This window comes from Ranitomeya imitator, chromosome 5 (genome assembly GCF_032444005.1).
Source record: "Ranitomeya imitator isolate aRanImi1 chromosome 5, aRanImi1.pri, whole genome shotgun sequence".
Lineage (NCBI taxonomy): Eukaryota > Metazoa > Chordata > Amphibia > Anura > Dendrobatidae > Ranitomeya > Ranitomeya imitator.
In genome coordinates this window covers 115,146,338-115,172,958 of record NC_091286.1, presented here as the reverse complement: position 1 = coordinate 115,172,958, position 26,621 = coordinate 115,146,338, and the positions used below count along the sequence as shown (strand labels likewise).

At 44.4% G+C, this 26,621-nt stretch overlaps 1 protein-coding gene across 1 annotated transcript in view; it reads left to right on the top strand.

Annotated features, from left to right (window-relative positions):
- Positions 1-12,096: 12,096 nt before the first annotated feature.
- CRIM1 (cysteine rich transmembrane BMP regulator 1) overlaps positions 12,097-26,621 on the top strand; it is a 973,879-nt gene continuing 959,354 nt past the window's right edge. Inside the window, exon 1 of the mRNA XM_069769103.1 lies at positions 12,097-12,909. Coding sequence (XP_069625204.1) covers positions 12,597-12,909 — 313 coding nt within the window. The 5' untranslated portion in view covers positions 12,097-12,596. The remainder of the gene's footprint in view (positions 12,910-26,621) is intronic.

Here is a 26,621-nt window from a genome sequence, read left to right as displayed (position 1 = left end):
GCATGAGACTGTTATCCGTGAATTACTATTTGCTGATGACTGTGCACTTAACGCTAGCACGGAACAGCAGACGCAGCATGAAATGGACAGTTTTTCGCAAGCTTGCGACAGTTTTGGTCTCGAGATCAACATTAGAAAAACCGAAGTTATGTATCAACCGGCTCCAGGAAAACTGTACAAGGAGCCACGTATCACGGTGAAGGAGCAAAACCTCAAAGCAGTCGCTAACTTCACCTACTTAGGCAGCACACTTTCCCGTGAAGTAACCATAGACGCTGAGGTTAACAACAGAATCGCCAAAGCCAGTGCCGCCTTCGGGAGACTGCGTAAGAACGTCTGGGAACGAAGGGGACTCAGCCTTACCACCAAGCTGAAGGTCTACTGCGCGGTGGTCCTCACCACACTTCTCTATGCTAGCGAGACCTGGACAGTGTACAGCCAGCATGCTAAACAGCGTAATCATTTCCACATGAGTTGCCTCCGCAGACTCCTCCACATCAGGTGGCAAGACAATGTCCCAGACACGGCAATTCTGGAACAAACTGGGCTCTGCAGCGTTTACACTCTCCTGCTGAAAGTCCAAGCCAGGTGGGCTGGACACGTGGTCCGAATGCCGGACAGCCGACTACCGAAACAACTGCTGTACGGAGAACTGTGCCAAGGAAAGTGAGCAGTTGGGGGGCAGAAGAAGCGCTATAAAGACTGCCTTAAGGTGTCTCTCAAAAACCTGGAAGTCAACACCAATGAATGGGAAGAGCTTGCCCTGGATCGTCCAGGTTGGCGGGGCAGGATCACCTCAGGAGCACGTGCAGCTGAAGATAGGAAAATCTGTGACGCAAAAAGAAAGCGTGCTGTACGCAAGGCACAAGCAGAATCTGGTGTACTGACCACATCTGCTTTCGTATGTCAAGTATGTGGGCGAACCTTCAGGGCCCGGATTGGACTCATCAGCCACCTCCGGACCCATAACTATTAATTCTCTTCTAACCCTGAAGTCATGGTCATCTTCGAAAATGAAGGACGAACATCATAACCAGGAGACCTGTATGCACCTATGCACTTAAGCACCTTAAAGTTTTTACAAATGATCATGTGGACCCAAATACTTTAATCAAAACGCACTGAGCCCAATAGGTCCATATATGCTAACAGTTTTTTTTTTTTGTCACACACTAAGGTCTCCTTTATTGAATGAGTTTATGCTGTATATTTTTTTATCCTGATCATACTATCACAAGAAATGACTCTTTATATTTGAATTGTACTGTTTCCACTGCGTCTCTTTTTGACATAAGGCACCTTTTTTAACTCCTTTATTTGTTCTTTGGAATTTTGAATAAAATATTGTTTTTTTCTAGTATAATGTAAACACTCCCTTAATCCGGATTCTGTTGATCTGCATTATGTGTTATATTTACAAAAGCAAGTAGCCGTGCAGACACAGACTGTTGTAAAACAGTCTGTCTTATATTGATAGATTATTCTAGGAATGCTCCAGTGGATAAAAGCAGGAATGCTATGGAGACCAGTTACTCTACTATACAGAGGTCTAGATTGGAGCTCCTCTCTAAAATTGCTTGGAAAGTGAAGAATTACCGGTAATTACATTTGATGCTATTTTGCATATAAGCATTATAAAAGAATATGGAGAATTTTATGAAAAAAATGTATTTCCTGCTGCATATCTCACAGAGCATTTGTACAACACCATATTTAGTTCAATAGAGTTATAACAAGTGTTTGAGATTGTGCAAATCAGAAGCACGGCAGCTGGGAATTCACATTCTGATGTACTTAATTTGATTCATGTACATTTATTATATCACAGTCCAGTACCAGAAAGCTCTTCTAAAAAATGCATGTTTCACTACAACCAACAGCAGTACATGATTGTTAAAATATTACCAAATTGCTTATGGCACTCTTTCCAGACAGAGAACTGTATTTCCTTTTGCATAGTAAAGCATTTCCTGCTGTAAATTGGTAAATCTCTGCTTTTGCTTCAATATATCATAGCAGAACGAACAAATCAATGCACAGTGTACCTAAAGTAAATCAATAGAAAACTCTTCTCTCCAATTCCAAAGGCGGACTGTTGGTGGCAGCAGCACAACTCTGTATAATAAAAAGGCAATAGGGGAATTGCGTGTAATAGCTCACTTTTTACTCTTTCCAGTTAGAGCAATTTCTTAACAAAATCGATCCTGGGAATGTTCTCAGACCTGTCTATCACCTTTATTCTGCAGTCAAAGCTGATAAATGTTAAGAAATGAAGAGTCGCTTTAGATAATGTTCTATGCGATTATTACCACCTGCTAAGTGTCCGATACAAAGTTTGTAGAGTGATTATTGGTCCACTGTCAATTTCTGGCCCGTGTTACGGAGATAAAAATGTAATTTATTGTGATTACATAATAACATAAATGATCACTAGTATAATTATGGGAAATATGCAATCGTTATAATACAGAATTCAAGTAGATACTGCAGTAACAATTTAATTTAGATGTTTGATTTCAATTTTTAGTTACAGAAATTTTTGCAACAAATCTGGAAATTGTGAAAATGCTCTTTGTGCAGAGGCCGTAGTCACACTGGACCCGATGCCTCTCTACCACATAGAAGGACGCTTAATAATAATAATAATAATAATTTTATTTATATAGCGCCAACATATTCCGCAGCGCTTTACAAATTATAGAGGGGACTTGTACAGACAATAGACATTACAGCATAACAGAAATACAGTTCAAAACAGATACCAGGAGGAGTGAGGGCCCTGCTCGCAAGCTTACAAACTATGGGGAAAAGGGGAGACACGAGAGGTGGATGGTAACAATTGCTTTAGTTATTCGGACCAGCTATAGTGTAAGGCTCAGGTGTTCATGTAAAGCTGCATGAACCAGTTACCTGCCTAAGTATGTAGCAGTACAGACACAGAGGGCTAATACTGCATAAAGTGTATGAGAACATGATGCGAGGAACCTTTTTTTTTTTTTTTTTTTTTTTTTATTATAAATAGGCCACACAGGGATCGTTAGGTTAATGCATTGAGGCGGTAGGCCAGTCTGAACAAATGAGTTTTTAGGGCACGCTTAAAACTGTGGGGATTGGGGATTAATCGTATTAACCTAGGTAGTGCATTCCAAAGAATCGGCGCAGCACGTGTAAAGTCTTGGAGACGGGAGTGGGAGGTTCTGATTATTGAGGATGCTAACCTGAGGTCATTAGCGGAGCGGAGGGCACGGGTAGGGTGGTAGACTGATACCAGGGAGGAGATGTAGGGTGGTGCTGAGCCATGGAGCGCTTTGTGGATGAGGGTAGTAGTTTTGTACTGGATTCTGGAGTGGATGGGTAGCCAGTGTAATGACTGGCACAGGGTAGAGGCATCGGTGTAACGGTTGGTGAGGAATATGATCCTGGCTGCAGCATTCAGGACAGATTGGAGCGGGGAGAGTTTTGCAAGAGGGAGACCGATTAGTAGAGAGTTACAATAGTCCAGACGAGAATGAATAAGTGAAACAGTCAGAGTTTTTGCAGAGTCGAAATTAAGAAAAGGGCGAATTCTAGAAATGTTTTTGAGATGCAGGTAAGAAGAGCGAGCCAGTGATCGGATGTAGGGGGTGAATGAAAGGTCAGAATCAAGGATGACCCCAAGGCAGCGGGCATGTTGCTTTGGAGTAATGGTGGAACCGCACACGGAGATGGCAATGTCAGGCAAAGGTAGGTTAGTAGAGGGAGAGAACACGAGGAGTTCAGTTTTTGACAGGTTTAGTTTCAGATAGAGGGAGGACATGATGTTAGAGACAGCAGTAAGACAATCACTGGTGTTTTCTAAAAAGGTCGGTGTGATATCGGGAGCAGAAGTGTATAATTGGGTGTCGTCAGCATAGAGATGGTACTGGAAACCAAATCTACTGATTGTTTGTCCAATAGGGGCAGTATACAACGAGAAGAGTAGGGGGCCTAGGACTGATCCTTGAGGAACCCCAACAGTAAGGGGAAGGTGAGAGGAGGAGGAACCAGCAAAACATACAGTGAAGGATCGGTCAGAGAGATAGGAGGAGAACCAGGAGAGAACGGTGTCCTTGAGGCCGATGGAGCGGAGCATAGTGAGGAGGAGCTGATGATCCACAGTGTCGAATGCTGCAGAGAGATCCAAGAGAATTAGCATGGAGTAGTGACCATTAGATTTAGCTGTTAGTAGGTCATTAGAGACTTTAATGAGGGCAGTTTCAGTAGAGTGTAAAGAGCGGAAGCCAGATTGAAGAGGGTCGAGAAGAGAGTTATCTGAGAGATAGCGGGTAAGATGGGAGTGGACCAGGCGTTCGAGGAGTTTAGAGATGAAGGGAAGATTAGAGACAGGTCTATAATTAGCGGCACAGTTTTGATCGAGGGATGGTTTTTTAAGTAATGGATGTATGATGGCATGCTTAAATGAGGAGGGAAAAATACCGGAAGTGAGGGAAAGGTTGAATATTTTTGTTAGGTGAGAGGTGATAGCCGGGGAAAGGGACTGGAGGAGATGTGACGGAATGGGGTCACTGGTGCAAGTGGTCGGGCGAGAAGATGCAAGGAGCCTGCTTACTTCTTCTTCTGTAACTGCTTCAAAGTCAGAGAGTGAACTAGATGCAGTGGGGGAGGGAGGACAGTGCATGGTATGAAGAGATTGGGAGATGATTTCCTGTCGAATGTGGTCAATTTTTTCTTTGAAGTAATTGGCCAGATCGTCAGCACGGAGATCCGTGGTTGGGGCCTGCTCTCTTGGGTTGAGTAGGGACTGGAACGTGTCAAAGAGACGTTTAGGGTTATTGGACAGGGAGATGATGAGGGTGTTGAAGTAGGTTTGTTTGGAGAGGTGAAGGGCAGAATTGTATGTCTTTAGCATGAACTTATAATGGATGAAATCTTCGGGTAGATTAGATTTTCTCCACAGACGTTCTGCGCACCTGGAGCACCGCTGCAGGAAACGTGTTTGCAGCGTGTGCCACGGTTGTTGCCGTCTGTGCCGAGTTGTTTTATGTATAGGAGGAGCAGCTTCATCCAGAGCACTTTGCAGGGTTTCATTGTAATGCTTCAATGCAGAATCAGGACATGAGATGGAGGAAATGGGGGCCAATGAGGACTGCAAGTTCATCATAAGTTTCTGGGTGTTAATGGCCTGTATGTTTCTATAGGTGTGGAAAGTGGGGGTGACCTGAGCGGGATGGCAGTTCTTGATAGAGAATGAAAGAAGGTTGTGGTCAGAGAGCGGGAGAGGGGAGTTTGTGAAGTCATCCACTGAGCAAAGTCGGGAGAAGACCAAGTCAAGGGAGTTTCCATCTTCATGTGTTGGAGAGTTAGTATGCTGCGAGAGGCCAAAAGAGGAGGATAGAGATAAAAGGTGAGAAGCAGATGGGGAGAGGGGAGAGGCAATGGGGATGTTGAAATCACCCATGATAAGGGTGGGGGTGTCACAGGAGAGAAAGTGTGGAAGCCAGGTGGCAAAGTGATCCAGGAACTGATGAGAGGGGCCGGGAGGACGATACACCACCGCCACTCGCATGGAGAAGGGGACGTAGAGTCTGACCACATGGACCTCAAAGGAAGGGAAGACAAGTGAGGGTACTTGGGGGATAACTTGGAAAGTACATTTGGGTGAAAGGAGCAGACCAACGCCTCCACCTGCTCTGTTGTCTGATCTTGGGGTATGAGAAAAGTGTAGTCCACCATATGAAAGAGCAGCAGCAGCGGTGGTGTCTGACTGCTGGATCCAGGTTTCAGTAAGAGCCAGGAGATTGAACTATTGATGGCATATAATGGCTGGGTAGCCCAGGAACAGAATGTGCTTTGGGGCCCAGAAGTTTTAATTTATACCTTGGTTACAGATAATAATGCTGACAGGTAAAAGCATTTTCATTGCCTAAATCATATGTGAGATCCAATCTGTTTTAATGTTGTCCAACTCCAACCTCCTCCTCTGCCAAAATGTTTTCATAAAAAAACAACTCATGCCCGTCAGCAAACTATTATGTACCATGACAAACTGTACTACTTGTGCAAGTATTGCTTAAGATTACCATACACATTAGGTTAAAGTCAATAAATCTGGGGATTTTCTTGAGTATACAGTGGGGCTTGAAAGTTAGTGAACCCTTTAGAATGTTTGTGAGTAGCAAAAGAAATGTGATCTTTTGCCTTCAGTATCTGGTGTGACCCCCGTTGGCCAGTATTAACTGCTTCGAAATGGCTCTGGTAATTGTTAGGATGAAAAAGGATGGTATAATTCACAAAATCATTGTTCCATCAATGATTGCTCAGTTGAAGCAAAACAGGCCCAAATTACGATACTACTACCACTATGTTTCACAGGTAAGAGATTTGTATGCTGTAACCTAGGGTTTCTGGCTTGCCCAGGTGATCTTTAGCAAACTGCAGATTAGGAACAATGCTCTTTTTGGACATCAGTGGCTTTCTTCTTGCAAACTTTCTATGCAAACCATTGTTCTTCATTGTCCTCCTGATGATAGACTCATGAACTGTAGCTAATGTGAGAGGCCTTTAGTTGCTTAGAGGTTACCTTGGACTCCTTTGTGACCTTGCACACTATTATACACCATGCTCTTGCTCTGATCTTTGTTGATTGTCCACTCGGAAGGAGGTCATGATTTTTTTTTCCATTTGAACATAATCTGAGATTTAGAGATGATTTTGTGGCCTAATGATCATCAAGAACTCTTCTTCTGAGCTCCTCAGAAACTTTCTTTGATTGTGCCATGATACACTTGCACAAATGTGTTGGGAAGATCAGGCATTGATAGGGTCCATGTTCTTTAAAAAACAAAGAAGGTAATTCACTCATACCTAATTGTCATCACACTGATAGAAAAGCAAGACCTTAATTTCACCTTCAAAATTTTCCTACTGGTTCACATACTTTTTCCACTCACAGACATGTTATATTTGATCATTTTCCTCTATGAAAAAATGGCAAAGCAAAATAATTTTTGGCCCACTTGTTTATTTCTCTTTCTCTACATTTTGAACTTGTATGAAAATCTGATACAGTTTACGATCACATTTATGCACAAGTATGGGGGGCAGCACGGTGGCTCAGTGGTTAGCACTGCAGCCTTGCAGTGCTGGGATCCTGGGTTCAAATGCCACCAAGGACAACATCTGTAAGCAATTTGTAAGTTCTGCCCATGTTTGCGTGGGTTTCCTCTGGGTTCTCTGATTTCCTCCAAAGACCTACTGATAGGGAATCTAGATTGTGAGCCCCAATGGGGACAGTGATGATAATGTCTGTAAAGTGCTGTGGAATGAATGGCGCTATATAAGTGAGTAAAATAAATATAGAAACTTCTGAAGGTTTTACAACATTTTCAGGCATCACTGTATAATGTGTGTAGAGATGTTGTGACTCCTCCAGTGCAGAAGCTGGAGGAAAGAAGGATCAGATATGTGTAATTTCATAATGCCTAATCCTTTTGTTCTCAGCTTAGATAGGCGGTCGGCAGAGGTGTTCATTTTCCTCTCCATACATGCTCAACTTGGATGACTGTATTTGCATAAGGAATGTAGTCAGGAGAAATAGTTGCAGTATTGGTGATTCAGCTTGTAAATGTTTGATAAAATAAGACAAAGACGTTGTCCACTTGGGTCCATATGTGTGATCATCCTGGATATAAAGAAATGTTAATAACCAAAGAAATTAGCTGTTTTATAAAAGCTCCTCCTTAGAATAACCTTATTAAACTCTCTCTTTGGTGAGAAAATAGAATAATTAATAAATAGAATAAATAATGAATAGAATAATTTTAGTCCATTTGTTCTGTTTAATCCTTTAAAGGGAAAGTGCCACCAGTTTTCTTGTAGTTTGTTTTTGTGTGAAAATAAGCTTAAAATAGTAATTAAAATGTGTTAATGGAAAATTTGCACTGTTTGTAAACATTTCTATATGAAGAATATTATATATTTTCTTACAAATATATATATATATATATTTACCACTAGGGGGAGCATTTTCTGTTTTAGACTTCGAGCAGCTATAGTAAGACTTACCAGCTTTACTGTTAGCAGCAAAATTGGGGCAGTAACTGCTGACATCACCATTTCCCTCCCCTTTTGGGTGGTCTAGTATCCCTGGGGCAGAATGAAGAGCAGCATCACAGGGCAGCGCCATTTTGTGGGTGACTGCCCTGTGATCTGCTATCACCAGCAGTTACTGTCTCTCTCACTCAGATTACATGATTGTCTCATCCCCCTCCACAATGCCTGGCCATTCACTGCAGACCTGCACCTCCTTATCTTATGAAGGGGTGAATCACAGCTCCTATTCCAATAATGCTAATGGTACACTGTTCCTCCTTGATGTCTCTGCTATTCTGCCCATGCTTTCCTCCTGCATTTTACTCCAGTCAGCCGTCAATCTATGATCTGGTCTGCTAGAAGCAGTACTGCTTATATTAGCAGATCCGAGGGCTCCGTGAATATGTCAGCAGAACACTCCCACTACTGTGAATTGTGCAGTCCACAGAGGCGTGCCCAGTTCACAGCAGTGACAGTTCTATTACAATAGATAGGGTCGGAGTCTGTTATCTCCTATGACCATGGGTGCCGTCTTATGACACTGATAGTGTTGTGCTGCTACTGTGAAAACAAGATGTTTCAAATGCAATCAAAACTTGGTTATAACAGCATGTAATGCTACATTACGTTGATTTACTAATGATCTAAAAATGCGGTACCTTCCCTTTAAAAATTCTGTGAATTTCACTGTAGCAGAATATGGAAGGACTTGACCCACTGTACTGCTGGGTCTAGGAATGATCGGATGTAGGTATTAAAAGAAAATTGAAGAACCGGACCCACTGTAGTGTTGCATCTAGGAGTAATCAGGAAATGGAAGGACTGGACCTGCTGTATTGCTGGGTCTAGGAATGATCAGGAGATGGAAGCACTAGACCGACTGTACTGCTAGGTCTAGGAATAATCAGGAGATGGAAGTACTGGACACACCATACTGCTTAATCCAGGAATGATCAAGAGATGAAAGGACTGGACCCACTGTACTGCTGGATCTAGGAATGATCAGGATATGAAAGGACTGGACCCACTGTAGTGTTGCATCTAGTAGTAATCAGGAAATGGAAGAACTGGACCTGCTAAACTGCTTGGTCTATTATAATCAAGAGATGGAAGTACTGGACCCATTGTACTGCTGGATCTAGGAATGATCAGGAGATGGAAGGACTGGACCTGATGTACTGCTGGGTCTGGGAATGATCAGGAGATGTACTGACGGATCTAGGAATGATCAGGAGATGGGTGGACTGGGCCAGTTGAAATGATGGATCTAGGAATAATCTGGGGATAGAAGGACTGGACTGGCTGGACTTACAGATATAAAAAGAAGGGTATTCTCAAATTGTATACTTGGGGCAATATCTAGCCGTGTCACACTGATTTATTGAACCAAGTACAAAAGAAAAAGTGGAGCAGATACATTTGGGAATCAAATTTTCAGCCACAGTAGATGATGCCTAAACTATTTGCTTTCAGAAGATGCTTAAAACACTACTTGAACAACTTTTTGTAATACCCCTCGCTTGGCCCCCATAAAATAATAAACCCAAAATACTCACCTCCCATGCTGGTGCCATTCAAGAGGTGTCAGAACTCACGTTCCTGGGGCTCGGATGCAGTTGTGATGCAGGCGCCCAATCAGCGCCAGCGTCACTGTCCCTGCCTCCTGTCGAATTGAGCATGAAAAGGAAGTCATAGATCAGCAGTAGCCCAGACGTCCTCTTCATGTTCTATTTGTCTGAAGGCGGAGACAGTGATGCCAGCGCTGATAGGATGCCGGCATCATGTGTCACAACAACCACTCGGGAGCCACGGGAGAGCGACTACTGACACCGTAGGAATGGCTCCAGCACGGGAGTATAGGCTTTATTATTTTATGGGGGCTAAACATTTCGATCAAGAAGGGGTTGTCCTAGTAGTGGGCAAACAACCCCTTTAAGGAATGCACAGTAACAACAGCAGGCTGAGATGCAGCAGAGCCAAAAGTGGCAATGCAGAATGTTGGAGGGCAGAAGTGTGAGCTCCAGGGCTCAAATGCACAACCTGTAAGGGCCGCACCTCTTCTGTGCCATTTACTGGTATCTCCCTGTGTTACAGAGGCATCATTGGTGCAACATCTGCTGCACAGGGGCCCAAGAGCTAAGGGTGCCATGTCCATCTCCAAAGTGTCAGCAGCTTTTATCACAGACATGTAAGGCTATGTGCCCATGTTCAGGATATAGCAGCGTTTTCTAGGCTTCACTCTAATCACGCAGGTAAATCCGCATGTGATCATTGAACCATGCGGATTTACCGCATCTAATGAATGGCTATGGGTGAGAGTAGCATCTCCGCTGCAGTTGACATACAGCGGCTGGTAATCCCGCACCACGCGTGAGTTTACGCAGCGTTAAATAGAAGCACAGTGGGTGTAAGATTTCTATAAATCCCATCCACTGTGCTTGTAACCTAGAACACGACCTTTAGGACGCAGCGCGAGTGATCGTGGGCACATACCCTAAGGGTTGCAGGATGATGAAGTATTAGACTGACGGGACCATGCAGGGTTTATGCACAGGGGTGTAAGAGGGTGGTGCTGTTATGGACAGTAAGGAACACGCTGTCACTTTAAGAGGCTGCACCCCCTTGTCTGGCGTGATGGAATGTTCTGCTTCTATAATAATAATAATAATCTTTATTTTTATATAGCGCTAACATATTCCGCAGCGCTTTACAGTTTGTACACATTATCTCCCCTGCAATAATCGTTGTAATGAACTAGTCGGTGCAGAGTGCAGGTGTGGAGCTGTAGCAGCATGTGTGAGCTGAGGCTGCTGCAGAGAGGACTTTTTGTGCCGATAGCTGAAAGAGAGAAGAACTGTGTCCTGATATAGCTGCAAGAGAGCCACAAAGATACAGAGAAAGGGATTTACAGTTTCCAGGAGCATCCCTAGGATCCAGAAGCAAGGAGAAGACCACGTTTCACAGAGCTGACAGAAAGCCGTGCGCACCACCGTATTGGACTGCTGGGGGCCCCCTGGGACTGGACCTGATTCTCCAACATCACCGTGAGTCTGTTCCTGTTTGGTGCACCTGTTAGAGCCTAGTGTAGGCTTCAATAATCAGTACATGGGAGCCGTGTGGCCCGCTTAGTAAAGGCCAGGGAGGTTATACGTAGAGTAGCATCATCACTTGTTTATTGTTTACATTTGCTTGTTAGACATATTTTGAGTCTGTAATAGTTGGAGCACCGTGCTATTTTACGGAAAAGATAAAGCTTCTGTCTCTGCTCCTAGATCGGGGGCTGCAATTGGACTGAGCCCTAGTGATTACGGTGGCTCAGTGGTTAGCACTGCAGCCTTGCAGCGCTGGAGTCCTGGGTTCAAACCCCGCCAAGGACAACATCTGCAAAGAGTTTGTATGTTCTCTCCGTGTTTGCGTGGGTTTCCTCCGGGCACTCCGGTTTCCTCCCACATTCCAAAGACATACTGATAAGGAATTTAGATTGTGAGCCCCATCGGGGACAGTGATGATAATGTGTGCAAAATGTAAAGCGCTGCGGAATATGTTAGCGCTATATAAAAAAAAAAAAAAAAATAAATAAAGAAGATTAGGGCCCCAAAACTTCTTTAATGGCCCATGTGAGAAGACCAATCCTATCTGAGAACAGTGGTGTCGGGGTCCTGTGGACTTTGTGTTGGAGCTGCCCCCACCAGAACTCCATGTTACACCGCCTGAGAGCAGGTGAGGTGCAGGCACTACCGGCACAGGAGAGGCCATGTCCACAGCCATTGTCACAGAAAGCACGGTGACAAAATCACGGGTGTATCTCCGTGTAATAACACGCCCCGTCAGGTGCCAGGACGTAGCTGTGGGGGAGCACTAATGACGCAGTCCGGCTCCGCCGGGCAGTGACGGAACAGGACGGAGAGCAGCGCACCGCTCACACCTCAGCTCGTCCATATGAGGAATCTCAGGGCGGTACAAGACGATGGCGCACTTTCCAATGAGAAGACGAGAGGCGGCCGGGGGAGTCGTCTGTATTGTGACGCCGCCATGAGGGAGGAGGAAGCGTGAAGAGCTCGGGCTGCGGTCTGTACGAGAGAGCGATAAACAAGAGCGAAGTAACGACTGTGCGAGAGACAGAGGACGAGCGCAGGCTGACGGACGAGCGCAGGCTGACAGGCGGCCGGGGCTGAGCGCACAGCGACCTCTGGGTGACGGACCGCGCCTCCGCTCTGCCCGGGAGCCGCTGCTGGGAGGCAGCGCTGAGGGGACGACTCTGCGCCACCGAGAAGGGACAGCACTGGGAAGTTTGCTGCGAGGGACGTGGAGAAGTTTCCGTGGAAGTGACAACTCTGAGGAAAGTTGTGTAGCGGGGGCGGCTGCGGTCGCGTCACTGACAGGAATATGTGGCGCACAGGGGGCTCCCGTGTGTGACCCGCTGACACGGGGCTCCGTGTGAGGAAACTTCAGGTGATTGCTGCGGCTCCTCGGGATAATACAGCGGAGCACGGTTCTGTGACAGTCGTGTGTGACACGGAGCAAGGATGCACCTGGCGGGCGGGAAGTCGCTGCGTCTCTGGCACCTGGTGCTGGCGGCTTTGTCGCTGCTGCCTGCGTCCAGCCGGGCATTGGTCTGTTTACCCTGCGATGAATCGAAATGCGAGGAGCCCAAGAACTGCCCCGGGAGTATAGTGCTGGGCATCTGCGGCTGCTGCTTCATGTGCGCCCGGCAGAAGAACGAGAGCTGCGGGGGAGTGTACGGGCTGCACGGAGCCTGCGACAGGGGGCTGCGCTGTGTCATCCGCCCCCCGCTCAATGGCGACTCCATCACCGAGTACGAAGTGGGGGTATGTGAAGGTGAGAGCTGGAGCCCCCATTCACCTCATGCATTAACCCTTTCCTGACAGGTCACACGGAGCATGGACCCAAGCGGCTGAACTTTTCTGTGTGCTGTCTCCTATATGGTCATCACACAGTGTGTGCTGGGGGATGATGGATGGCACCAGGGCATGGTGACACTGGGAGGATGGTGTGTGGCACCAGGGCATGGTGGCACTGGGAGGATGGTGTGTGGCACCAGTACATGATGGCACTGGGAGGATGGTGTGTGGCACCAGGGCATGGTGACACTTGGAGGATAATGGATGGCACCATTGCATGGTGACACTGGGAGGATGGTGTGTGGCACCAGTGCATGGTGGCACTGGGAGGATGGTGTGTGGCACCAGTACATGATGGCACTGGGAGGATGGTGTGTGGCACCAGGGCATGGTGACACTTGGAGGATGATGGATGGCACCCGGGCATGGTGGCATTGGGAGGATGGTGTGTGGCACCAGTGCATGGTGGCACTGGGAGGATGGTGTGTGGCACCAGTGCATGATGGCACTGGGAGGATGGTGTGTGGCACCAGTGCATGGTGGCACTGGGAGGATGGTGTGTGGCACCAGTGCATGATGGCACTGGGAAGATGGTGTGTGGCACCAGTGCATGGTGGCACTGGGAGGATGGTGTGTGGCACCAGTGCATGGTGGCACTGGGAGGATGGTATGTGGCACCAGTGCATGGTGGCACTGGGAGGATGGTGTGTGGCACCAGTGCATAGTGGCACTGGGAGGATGATGGATGGCACCAGTGCATGGTAGCACTGGGAGGATGGTGTGTGGCACCAGTGCATGGTGGCACTGGGAGGATGATGGCGCTGGGAGGATGGTGTATGGCACCAGTGTATGTTGGCACTGGGAGGAAGATGCATGGCATCAGTGCTTGGTGGCACTGGGAGGATGATGTATGGCACCAGTGGATGGTGGCAGTGGGAGGATGATGGATGGCACCAGTGGATACTGGCACTGGTACAGTGATCGATGGCACCAGTGGATGTTGGCACTGGCAGGATGATGGATGTCACCAGCGGATAATGGTGATGGGAGGATGATGGATGGCAGCAGTTAATAACGGTGATGGGAGGATAATGGATGGCAAGAGTGGATAGTGTAGCAGTGGATGGCATTAAGTTGATGGCACTAGAAAAATGATGAATGGCAGGCACTAGGTGGTTGCTGACACCAGGATGATGACACTATGATGGTGGCACTAAGTGGATGGTGGCACTTGGTAGATGCTGGCACCAGGATTTTGTTACTGTGATTCTGACACTAGGTGGATTCTAGCACCAGGATGGTGGCGCTGTGGAGGCTGGCACCAGGATGATGGTGCTACGAAGGTGCCACTAGGTGGATGTAAGCACCAGGTGATGGCACAATGAAGGTGCCACTAGGTGGATTCTGGCACTAGGATGGTGTCGCTGTGGAGGCTGGCATCGGGATGATGGTGCTAGGTGGATGCTGGCAACAGTTGCTGGTCTGTAGCAGTAAGTTGCATCTGATTCAATGCCTCTTGCATGAGATTGTATTCTCTATATATTTTATACATTCCTTGCTGACGTCTTCATACTCCACAAGTAGAAAGAAAATAGTTTGGTTTTTTTGTTTGTGGTTTTTTTACATTTATTTTTTACAAATTTGTGAACAGCCCCCAGATCAGGTTTCTTTGGCATGTACAGTAATTCGCACATTGGCTGCATTCCTATGGGATGTGAGTGTCGCACATCAATAGTCGCTCCTTGATCTTCTCATTGATTGCTGAGGAGGTAGACCTCTCATTATTATGATGCCAGGGGTGCCAATGTGCATGCATCAAGTGAAGCAGTGTAATGTACACACGCTGTGTACCATTAATAACAGGGTTGTTTGCTCTTCTGGATTGCTGATTCTGGGCCAGATTAGGTATTAGATGCTGCCAAATAGCTGCCAGGGCAGGGCTGATGGCAAAGTGAGACACTTTTCCAATGTGCACAGATTGATGCTGAGCATGGGATCAATACCAGGGGAATTCATTTGATAAATAAATCTAATAGCGGCCTGCAGGAGTCTGCCTGTATTGGAAGGGGCACAGCACTGATCTAGCAGAGTTTTGTCTGTCTATCATTTGGGGCACCATGTGATCTCTCAAGTGTGATGTCTGTATTTTTACCTGCAGCCCCATGCAAATCCTTAGATAACATTATAATATCAACAACAGTGGTGCCAACTAAAGGGATCCATTGTGCATTGTATCTGCTGTGGAAATCAGTATAGAGGAGAGCGGATCTATCCCTTGGTCTGTTGTATATGTATGTGGTAATCTGGTATTAGGATGCGAATAAGAAAAGCAAAATCATGTTTAACATCCGCCAAAGCAGAAGAGAAGGGTCTGATACAGAGCAAGTATGAAAGGAGGAATTGTATATGAAGCACATGGCAGGCTGTAGTCTGCAGGTATCACAATTGTACAGTGTTATGTATGTATCAAATATTCATGTATATGTATCCATCACTACAGACTCAGTAATGGAACCAATAATTAACCTGATTTTAGCTTATAAATTGAGCTGCAGTCCAGCTAATACAATTGATTGAGAAGCACTTGAAATGTGATGGAAATACCGTCTATGAAAATAATTGCAGATGACCTCTGGTCCAGATTATTAAAGGCAGAATCAGAAGGCAATCAATGGTTATGTTCCCCATATAGCCGCTCTATTAACTCAACAGGTTGCATGATGGCAGAGCTGCTGAAATATCGGATGCTTCCCACTGATAAGATTTCTTTCAGATCTATTTTGCAATTGAATACATGCACTTGTAGCTTTTATTTTTGCACCCTGGGACTAGGCGTGCATGTAGTTTAGATCTTGTACTGTATCCAGCCTCTGCTAGGATTTGTGTTTGCTTAGCAGGTTCATGGCATGAAGTCAGAGATCATCTCTAATTTGTATTGGCGAGTATATGCAGCCAAAAAGCCATTTTGTTCTCCAAAAATCAGGCAAAAAACTTAACTGTGCAAAGATGAGTGCCTCCTGGGAAGTAATACTGGTACGGCCACTTGCCTGGTTGTAGAAGGCAACTCTGCGTGCTGCTTATTAGGAAACTGTAGGTCTTTATGTCAAGATTTTACAGAGCTGGTCCAATCCTGACCCACACAACAAATACTGTTTCTGTATGAAGTAGATAGCCTCACTAACGTTTGATATTTACCGTATTCATTCATAGTCCTTTCCTCTCTTAAAAACTAAAAAATCCCACCCTAATAACTTTGCTCCAAGCTTCACATTCACCTTGGTTGGAGTGCTTACTGATGCAGGAGGCATAGCCTAAGGATGTAACACCCTAGGACGACATTACTTGCAGATTTAGGTTCAAAATGTATTTTAGTTTAATGGCTCATACTCGGGCTCCATGCACAGACTGCAAAGATTATCTCTTCCTGAAGAAAGGAAGTAGGAATTGCTTGATACTATCTATCTAAAGTGATTCCGTTTCAAGGCCAACGTGTCTTGTATTTTAGCAGGAAAAGGTCTCCCGAGGCTTCTCTAAGTCACCGGCAGATGTTTAATGCTGATTTTCACTGCCTTCATCCCTACTCTCCTGTCAGACTTAAGTCCATTGCACTGTCTTGTGGACAGAACAAGATACATTCTGAATATCATTTACTGCTCCACAGAAAGGAGCCTAAGGTCACCACAAACAGCAGCCTTGCTGTAAATTGCCTCTTCTGTTTTCAGTTATGTGCACTTGACCAATAAACCTCACTATTTAATTGCAATATAGCTCGGTGTGCTTCATACTAATCAGACTTCACAGTCATATTAAATGGTATGTTTAATTGTAGCTTATTCGGTTACTGATGAAAGAGAAGAGGGTTAAACCATATCTCTGGAACATTGGAATACAAGGCTTAAATGAGTATTAATATCTTGTACTTTTATGACATACTCACAGGATATGGCATAGGTGTTAAATTACACACAGGTCCCATCAATGAGAACCTAGGACATTTTTGAGTTTGAGTTGAAGTGGAAAGGGCTGGGATATGTGGTTTGAAGGAGAGATCAGAGTCAAAGGCTGAGTGAGATGGGGAAAGATGACGAATTCTGTTTTATTCATGTTAAGTTTTAGAAATGTAGCTGAGAAGAATGATAAAATAGCGGACAGACATTTCGGAATTCTGGTTAGTAAGGAGGCAATATAGGGTCCAGAGAGGTAGATCTGTGTGTCATTAGCAATAGAGAGGATACTGAAAGCCTTGAGACTCTTGAGTTGTCCCAGGCCGAAGGTGTAGATGGAGAAGAGTAGGAGTCTTGGAACTGAACCTTGGGGGATACTGACAGATAGGGGGCGAGATGAGGTCATGTGTGAGTGGGAGACGCTAAATGTCTGGTCTGCTAGGTATGAAGAGATCCAAGATAAGGTCAAGTCTGTGATGCCAATAGGTGAGAGAATCTGTAGTAAAGGTACCGTCACATTAAGCGACGCTGCAGCGATATTGACAACGAGTCGATCGCTGCAGCGTCACTGTTTAGGTCGCTGAGACGTCAAACAGCAACAGCAGAACGATGCAGGAGCGATCCAGTGATGTACTTATCGTTCTCGCTGGTTGTTCGCTCCATGAAAAAACATTGCAGGCATCGTTGCTTTTGCTGTCAAACATGACGAATAACGCTGACCTGATGACCAAATAAAGTTCCGGACTTCTAGCTCTGACCAGCGATGGCACAGCGGGATCCTGATCGCTGCTGCGTGTCAAACACAACGAGATCGCTATCCAGGACGCTGCAACGTCACGGATCGTTGTCGTTCTCGTTGGAAAGTTTTTCAGTGTGAAGGTACCTTTAGGGTATGTGTCCACGTTCAGGATTGCATCAGGATTTGGTCAGGATTTTTCATCAGTATTTGTAAGCCAAAACCAGGAGTGGAACAATTAGAGGAAATTATAATATAAACATATGCTCCACTTTTGCATTTATCACCCACTCCTGGTTTTGGCTTACAAATACTGATGAAAAATCCTGACCAAATCCTGATGCAGTCCTGAACGTGGACACATACCCTAAGAGAGAATGGTCCACTGTGTCGAAGGCAGAGTACAGTTTCAGGAGGAGGACAGAGTAGTGTCACAGTGTAATGTTGTAATCACTTTTATTATCCTGAAATACCTATTGTGGTGCATCTTTGCTTAAAACTCTCTGTGCCATTTCTTTGTTATTTCTCCTAAAAGTTAATGAATAAACTGACAACTAGGTGTTACCATTCCTCTATTGACAGGGTGTGTTCCTTTACTTTGTAAAACAGCACTGATGGGATAGTATCAGACTGCTACCATGCAACTCCAGCTGGTAATGCCCAGTTGTCAGGTTGAAACATTCTCATTGACATGCTACTTTGGCAATAAATAAACATTTGATAAACCAAATGTCTCCCCTATGTACTGTGCCTGAAAATGAAACAACTTTGTAAATAGATTATGTTTCTGCTGCTTTCTGTAAACAGCTCATATGCAGATACATGTATCTAAATAATTAGACTACAAACATTGTATAGTCTGATCTTGCTGCCCTATCTCCTAGGTCTTATTGCTCACCTACTATATACTGTATAGTCTAACCTGAGAACCTGCTCATATCTGTCTGTGGAGACTACATGGCTGCATACTTAGTAATATGCATTTGTTAGCAATGTATGCAGCTTAAAAAGGCACTCTCAATCTTCCCATATAATTGATGGGTTAAGAGTATTTTTTCACATAACAGTTCAAGTCAGCTGAAGATTTTATCTGAGTCTAAGTTCACTTTTGCGTTCGGCAGCCCTGCGTAGGGCTGCAAACTTTTTCCCTTCATATCCACACAGCTGCGCATGCGTCCTGTGTACCTATCTTTAACACTGGGTTTGCATTGTTGCGTTCCCGTGCGGTCGGCGGGCACGTCAAAACGCCGCATCCGCATACAACGCATATCCCTGCGTACCCAATGTTAAAGATGGGTACGAAGGACGCATGTGCAGCTGTGCGGATATGAAGGGAAAAAGTACGCAGTCCTACGCAGTGCTGTCGAACGCAAATGTGAACTTAGCCTAAAAAAAGACGTTTGTCTTTAAAGGGAACCTGTCACCCCCCCCTCCCCTCTGGCGTTTTTAACTAAAAGAGCCATCTTGTGCAGCACTAATGCTGCATTCTGTCAAGGTAGCTCTTTTAGTTGGGGTCCCTCCCAACGCTCAAATATTTGTTTTTATAATTTGCCCCTCATACCTGTAGTCTGTCTGGGGGGCATGTCTTTTCCCCCTGGACACAAATGCCTCCCAGCCATCCCTCGGCCCCTCTGTGCGCCGGGCGCCTCCTCCTCTGCACTCATTAACGTCCCCGGCACCTGCGCTATAAGGTTTTTTTTTTCGGGCATGTGCAGTTTGCGCTGCAGTTCGACTCCCATCTCATGATAGGAACTTACAGCGCAGGCGGCGCCCGGAGGCCCTGAGTGATGGCTGGGAGGCGTTTGTGTCAGGGGGGAAAATACATGCCCCCCTGACAAACTACAGATAGGAAAGGCAAATTCTAAAAACGAATAGTTCAGCGTTGGCAGGGACCCCAACTAAAAGAGCCACCTTGACAGAATGCAGCATTAGTGCTGCACAAGGTGGCTCTTTTAGTTAAAAACGCCTGGGGGGGAGGGAGTGACAGGTTCCCTTTAATGGAGTAATTCTTAGAAAATACCAATAAAGCCACATGCCATTTTGAAGCAGGTTTTACACTGCACTTTAGCCGCTAACTGTGTAGATGTGAATATACACTAAACTCCTCAGCTTACCAAAATGTTATATTGATATCGAAGCCCCCAAGAGGATCCACACCAAAGTAACAAAGTGGAAGACAAGCTCACTTTAGGGGATCTCTTGACCCTGAATTGTGTGCCGTGTAAAAATCATCTATCGATACATACTAAGTGCTTTTAACATCAGCACAAAAATATTACCGTACTTTTTAGATTTATTGAATGAGTCTCTGAACATTTAGCATCACATAACCCAGCAACCAGCAGATCCATTTCTGGCTTGTGCTCGACTCAAGAGAGAATTTTCTGTGTTGGAATGTTATTATTGCAACTGGCTTCTTTCGGTAACTAAACCAGTCCCCTCTATATCTGCATCAGCTTTGACATAGGAAGGGGCTGGCTCAGCTATTGAAATAAGCCAGTTGCTTTAACACACAGTACTGATGATTTGCTGACACAGTTTGTCTCTTGTTTGTCAAGCATAAGCTACCAGCACTGTATTTGTTTTTGAAGCTCAGGGCATTTTTAATAATTGACGTAAATGAGTATTTACCTTGCATTCATGGATATATTTTTGGGGCTGGATAAATAAATTGACGGTGAAAGAGTGATAAGGAATAATTACAAGTAATTTGAAATAAATATATAAATATATATACTGTATATTGCTCAAAAATAGAGAACACGTAAAATAAAGGGAACACTTGAAAACACAATGTAACTCCAAGTCAATCACACTTCTGTGAAATCAATCTGTCCAGTTATGAAGAAACACTGATTGTGAATCAATTTCTCCTGCTGTTGTGCAAATGGAATGGACAGCAGGTAGAAATCATAGCCAATAAGCAAGAAAAACCCCTGTAAAGGAAGGGTTCTGCAGGTGGTGACCACAGACCATTTCTCTGTTCTCATCCTTTTTGGCTGTTGCTTTGGTCACTTTTGCATGTTGTCATTGCTTTCACCTTTAGAGGTACAGTAGCATGAGGCAATGTCTACAACCCACAGTAGTTGTTCAGGTAGTGCAGCTCATCTAGGATGGCACATCAATGCGATCTGGGGAAAGAAGGGTAGCTGTGTCTGTCAGCACAGTGTCCAGGGCATGGAGCAGATACAGCACCAGAAGACATGCCAGTATACCAGGAGACGCGGAGGGAGTCTGTAGGAGGGCAGCAACTCGGCAGCAGAACCGCAACCTCCTCTTTTGTGCAGTTGGTCAGTAATGGTGTGGGGAGGCCCTCCATGTACTAGCCAGAGATACTCGGACTGGGCCCCTGGATGCTAGGCCTCATGTTGCTGAACTGTGTCATCAGATCCTGCATGATAAGGGCTTTGATTCTGTGGACTGGTTTGCTCTTTCTCTGACCTGAATCCAACGAGCACATCTGGGATATCATGTCTCATTCCATTAACCAACGCCATGTTGCCCTACAGACTGTCCAGGAGTTGACTGATGCTTTAATCCAGGTCTGGGAGGAGATCTCTCAGCAAAACATCTGCGCCTCATCTGGAGCATGCCCAGGTGTTGGAAGGAGGTTGTACAGGCACTTGATGGCCACACATACTACTGAGCATTATTTTCTTGTCTTGAAGCTTTTCAACTGAAGTTGGATCAGCCTGTAATTTGACTTTCTACTTCGATTTTGAGTATCATTCCAACAAAAGAAGACCACCGTGGGATATTAGTTGTGATTTACATTGATTATTTTTATGTTTTACTGTTCTCAATGCATTCCACTATGTAATGAATAAAGATGTGCAACTGGAATATTTCATTCAGTGATATCTAGGATGTGGGATTTTAGTGTTCCCTTTATTTTTTTGAGCAATGTCAATGTGTGTATATAATATATATATTTATTATGGATTGAATGAATAAAAATCCAGAATCGCTGCACAATTGTAAGTATCATCGTGAACGTGGCAATAACAGCATTACTTAGGGGTCCACAATCTTCCTGAAGACCAACTCATTAACATAGAGATACTAACAAACAGGTAAAGTCAGTTTCCCTTATGTAGACTGGCCCACACCAGGTACATCAGAATGGCACCATGAAAATGCAATATTAGGCTGCCGTCACACTAGCAGTATTTGGTCAGTATTTTACATCAGTATTTGTAAGCCAAAACCAGGAGTGGGTGATAAATGCAGAAGTGGTGCATATGTTTCTATTATACTTTTCCTCTAATTGTTCCACTCCTGGTTTTGGCTTACAAATACTGATGTAAAATACTGACCAAATACTGCTAGTGTGACGGCAGCCTTACAGTTCCATCTCTGTGATAATCCAATTTCAAAACAATCCACGGATATATTTGTGATCAGGGAGAATAATTGCTTCTGTGGTTTCAAGCTCCAGGATTTTCTGTCTTGGAAACCACAGAAATATAATATCAACTTGAATTATGGATCTATCATAGTCATGTTTGGTTTGTCTAGAATGGTAAAAAATATGCTTGGCAACATGGTTGTCATATTTCTCTAGGAGGTTATAGTGGTAAAATATGACATAAATTAGAATTATGTCCTGCAGCTGTCTTTCTTTGTTCATAATTATCCATCCGCCTCTCATCTGTCTGTTTGGGACCCATTACGTTTTCTCATAAAGAAACATCAAGGGTCAGGCCCAGGAGATGCAAATATGATTGATTATACAGCTGTCCACCTTTCAGCGGTTCTCAGCAGGATCGCTCACCTATCCAGTTAGTAAGAGATCTCTTTATTTTATTCCTTTTGTTTTGTACTGTTTTGCCTTTTGTGTATGACCTTTTTAATTATTTTTATATTTTGCCAGTACTGTAACATTTTTTTAATGAGATCTAAAATGTAATAAGCTCATTCCTTGCTACTCTAAACATAGCCACTACCTTGAAGTGAAAAAGTTTCACCTGGCTGTGTTACCCTTTAAATGCCAGAGTGCTCAGAGGTTGATGCCAGAGAGTTGGGTTTCGCATGTGTGCTAGTGTTTTGCCCAATACAGGCAACATGCTGGCCTAACAAATGGCGAGTGGTGGCAGCAAGAAGTGTGAGTGGATGTGTGAATTGGCTTTGAGGAGCTTTTTGCTAATTTTTAGCCTACTGTGATTGGGGTGAGTGGACAGGTGAGTGTAAGGAGAGTAACCCTTTACAGTGACATTCGAGTACAGCGATGGGATTTTTATGACATTATATACGCACAATGTTTTTGACATTTAAACACATTCCCTCAGTTCAGTTAGGATCACTACTATATTTGAAGAAATTGAAATGGCAAAATAATGTAGACAGTGATTTATTTCTGCTTGTATTTCATTCATCACATTCCCAATGGCTCAGAAATTTATATACACATGGTTAGTATTTAGTAGCATAACTTGGGCCATAAATTGCAAGCATTTTGGCCCATTGCTCTTAACAGAACTGGTGTAACTGAGTCAGGTGTGTAGGCCTTCACTATGCTACTAACTGTTGAAGAGTGATGGGGGAGTGGTGCCACTATACTGAAGAGGATACATCGCAGCCTTCAAATCTGCTCTTCATTGCCCTTCACATCATTACTAGCCTCCTTTAAAGAAAACCTGTCCTTCATGTCTGGCTGCGTGATTACAGCCAGGTATGTATATTTGTTTACAACCAGGTAAAAATGCTGCAATGTTTCAGAGAAAGCAATGTTTGCAATTCTGGCCTGGGACTAAAGAAAGAGACCTGACTAGTTGGCTGTGGTCCATGGCCAGCTTCTTCCTGCCTATTCAGCTAGACTGACAATCTCTCTGAGAAGCCAGTCAGGGACCACACCAAACTTGACATTCCTGCCCCTATGGTCCCACAGCAGCTTTTTAAATAATATTTTGTCTAAAACACTGCACCATTTCAGAGTAAAACATACCTATATGCAATAGCGTGGTGGTTCGGACAGCATTAGTGTAATGACAGGTTCTCTTTAAACCTTACTCAGGTAATAAAAATGCTCAGTTTTGGTTTTGGGTGAAATCAGGGTAGAATATCTGTTTATTAAAGGGAACCTGTCACCCCCAAAATGGAAGGTGAGCTAAGCCCACCAGCATCAGGGGCTTATCTACAGCATTCTGTAATGCTGTAGATAAGCCCCCGATGTATCCTGAAAGATAAGAAAAAGAGGCTAGATTATACTCACCCAGGGGCGATCCCTGTCCGGTTCTGGTCCGATGGGCGTCACGGTCCAGTCCGGCGCCTCCTATCTTCATCAGATGACGTTTCTTCTGGTCTTCACGCTGCGGCTCTGGCGCAGGCGTACTTTGTCTGCCCTGTTGAGGGCAGAGCAAAGTACTGCAGTGTGCAGACGCTGAGCCTCTCTGACCTTTACCGGCGCCTGCGCACTACAGTACTTTGCTCTGCCCTCAACAGGGCAGACAAAGTACGCCTGCGCCGGAGCCGCAGCGTGAAGACTAGAAGAGGACGTCATCAGATGAAGATAGGAGGACCCGTACCGCGAAGCCCATCGGACCGGACCGCAGCGGGACCGCCCCTGGGTGAGTATAATCTAACCTCTTTTTCTCATCTTTTAGGATACATCGGGGGCTTATCTGCAGCATTACAGAATGCTGATACTGGTGGGCTTAGCTCACCTTCGATTTTGGGGGTGACAGGTTCCCTTTAAATAAATACTATGGAATACTCTTACTCAGTTTCTTTTGGAGACCCCAACATACATAACATGTCCTACTTCTTATGCAAATAATGTTTTCACAGTGCACAGTCTGCATGGTCTTCTTCTATTTTATTATTCAGAAGACTATGCATTACACTGAATAAAAGTGTAATAGTGGTATTAAACCATTTGAAAATCATAGTGCAAGCTTGTAAAGTATAGCTGCTTTTTTTCTATATTGTGGTTAATTAAACAGCAGCTAAAGCATAAGCATGTAAAACCATGAGCTATAGAGCTTTACAGCATTACCCATCGGAAGGGGTTTGTTACCTGTGGTGAAAATTAGCAGCCGTGGTTCCGCCATTTGTATATGGTCTAATGCAGTCTGGTGTGAACGCTGCAATTCTCAAAATCAGAAAGAATACTTTTTGCTGCTGATTTATAGCCCTCTTTTATAATTCATGCTTTTAAAAATGGAAACACTTGTATAAAGGCACGCCTTATTGCACCTGTTTTCAGTGCTTAGAAGCATTATTTAGATCACTTTTAGCCAAAAAAAAGTATACTTAGGTAGTCATATGCGCATAACTGAACATGTCGCACAATTTCACTAATGGTATCACTCCTCACTGCTACAAAATAAGCATGTAAATTTAGTCAAAGAAAGGGAAAATGTTTTTTTGTCAGTTTTTTTTTTTTAGAAAAATGTGATTTTTAATTTTAAATACCTGTTTAGACCCCAGTGGCTGGATCGTTCATGTGCATGAAGACTGTACAGTTCCTGCAGCTTCAAATAATCAATATAACAGTGTTTGGCACCGTTTTAGGCCCCCTTCACACATCCTTTTTTGTATCCATAAGTGGTCTGTTTTTTAAGGGCCGCAAATACAGACACATGCGCACCCATTGTATTAAATGGTGGTGTGCACAATTCAGGTTTTTCATGTGAAAAAATGGCATACATCAGGTTTTTTTGAGCAGCGCGGACAAAATGCGTACCGTTCACGTGCACACTGATGACACACGGATGACATCAGTGTGACATACCGGCGACTGAGAACAAGCGGTACAGTTCACGCTGTTCCCAGGCGGCTGAAGGCAGCTCTCATCATTGTCTCCTGGTCGTGCTGAGATCAGCGCGACCAGGTGACAATATTGGAAGTTGTATTCAGCAGCAACTGTGTAACTCCTGTGTAAAATAAAGAATTAAATAAAAAAAAACAGTGTGGACTCTCATGCAATTTTCATAACTAGCAGAAGGAAAGCCCACGGCTGGGGGCTGATGTTCATAATCTGGGACAAGGGACAATATCCCATAAGGTTCCCAGGTTATTGCTCGCAGCTGTTTGCTTAGCTTTTGTGAATTTACAGGGGACCCCAGAAAAAAAGTGACATGGGGGTCCCCCTATAAATTCAAACGAGTAAAGGCTAAACAGACAGTTGTCGGTTGATATTAATAGCCTGGGAAGAGGTCAGAGATACACAGTATATTGCTCCCCACGAGGCTACCAACATCAGCCCACAGCGGCCTCAGAAATGGCACATCCATAAGATGCGCCAAATCTGGGGCTTAGCCTTGCTGTTCCCACTTGTGGCAAGTGGGTAATTGGGTTGGGGTTGATGTCAGCCTTGGAGCTGACTTCAGACGGTACGTGGCACACGAACCGAACACAGATGTGGCAAACGGATATACTGATGGCACACGGACCATGGATTTCACCAGTACTGGTTTTTCCTCTGCAGAAATCACCAGGTCATGTGAAGGAGGCCTTATGGGGATATTTTACCCTGAAAGCATTCCGTTAAAAGATAATCTGATGAAAGATGCCACAATTGTTCTCCAGTTGGATCTGACAAAAATAATTTAAAAAAATACATGAAATCAGATATGTATGGAGGTATGGAACTACCTTATAGAAGTCTTTAGGTGCTGCATAACAGCATCAAAGTCACCCAACTTATTGAGAAATTAGTAATTTGTTATCATGACTAGTGCTTTAGCAGAGGAAATGGTATATGTAATTTTTCACACCATGTGCGCACAATCAAGAATTTCAGCTTTCTTTACTATACAATAGATTTTGTATTTGACCAGGGCTCTGTTACGCTATGGTTGTTTTGCAGTGCTTAGGCAGCTGGCCATGTAGAAATCTGAAGACTTTTACACTATTGGAATAGTCTGTTAATTTTGCAGCATGACTACTGTACCACAACTTTAAGTAGCAATCCTCACACATTTTTATGTGCATGCAACTTCGTCAAGGTATTGATGTATTCAATTTAGTGTAATGCTGGCTTCTAATGATCCTTAGCGTTTAAATCTC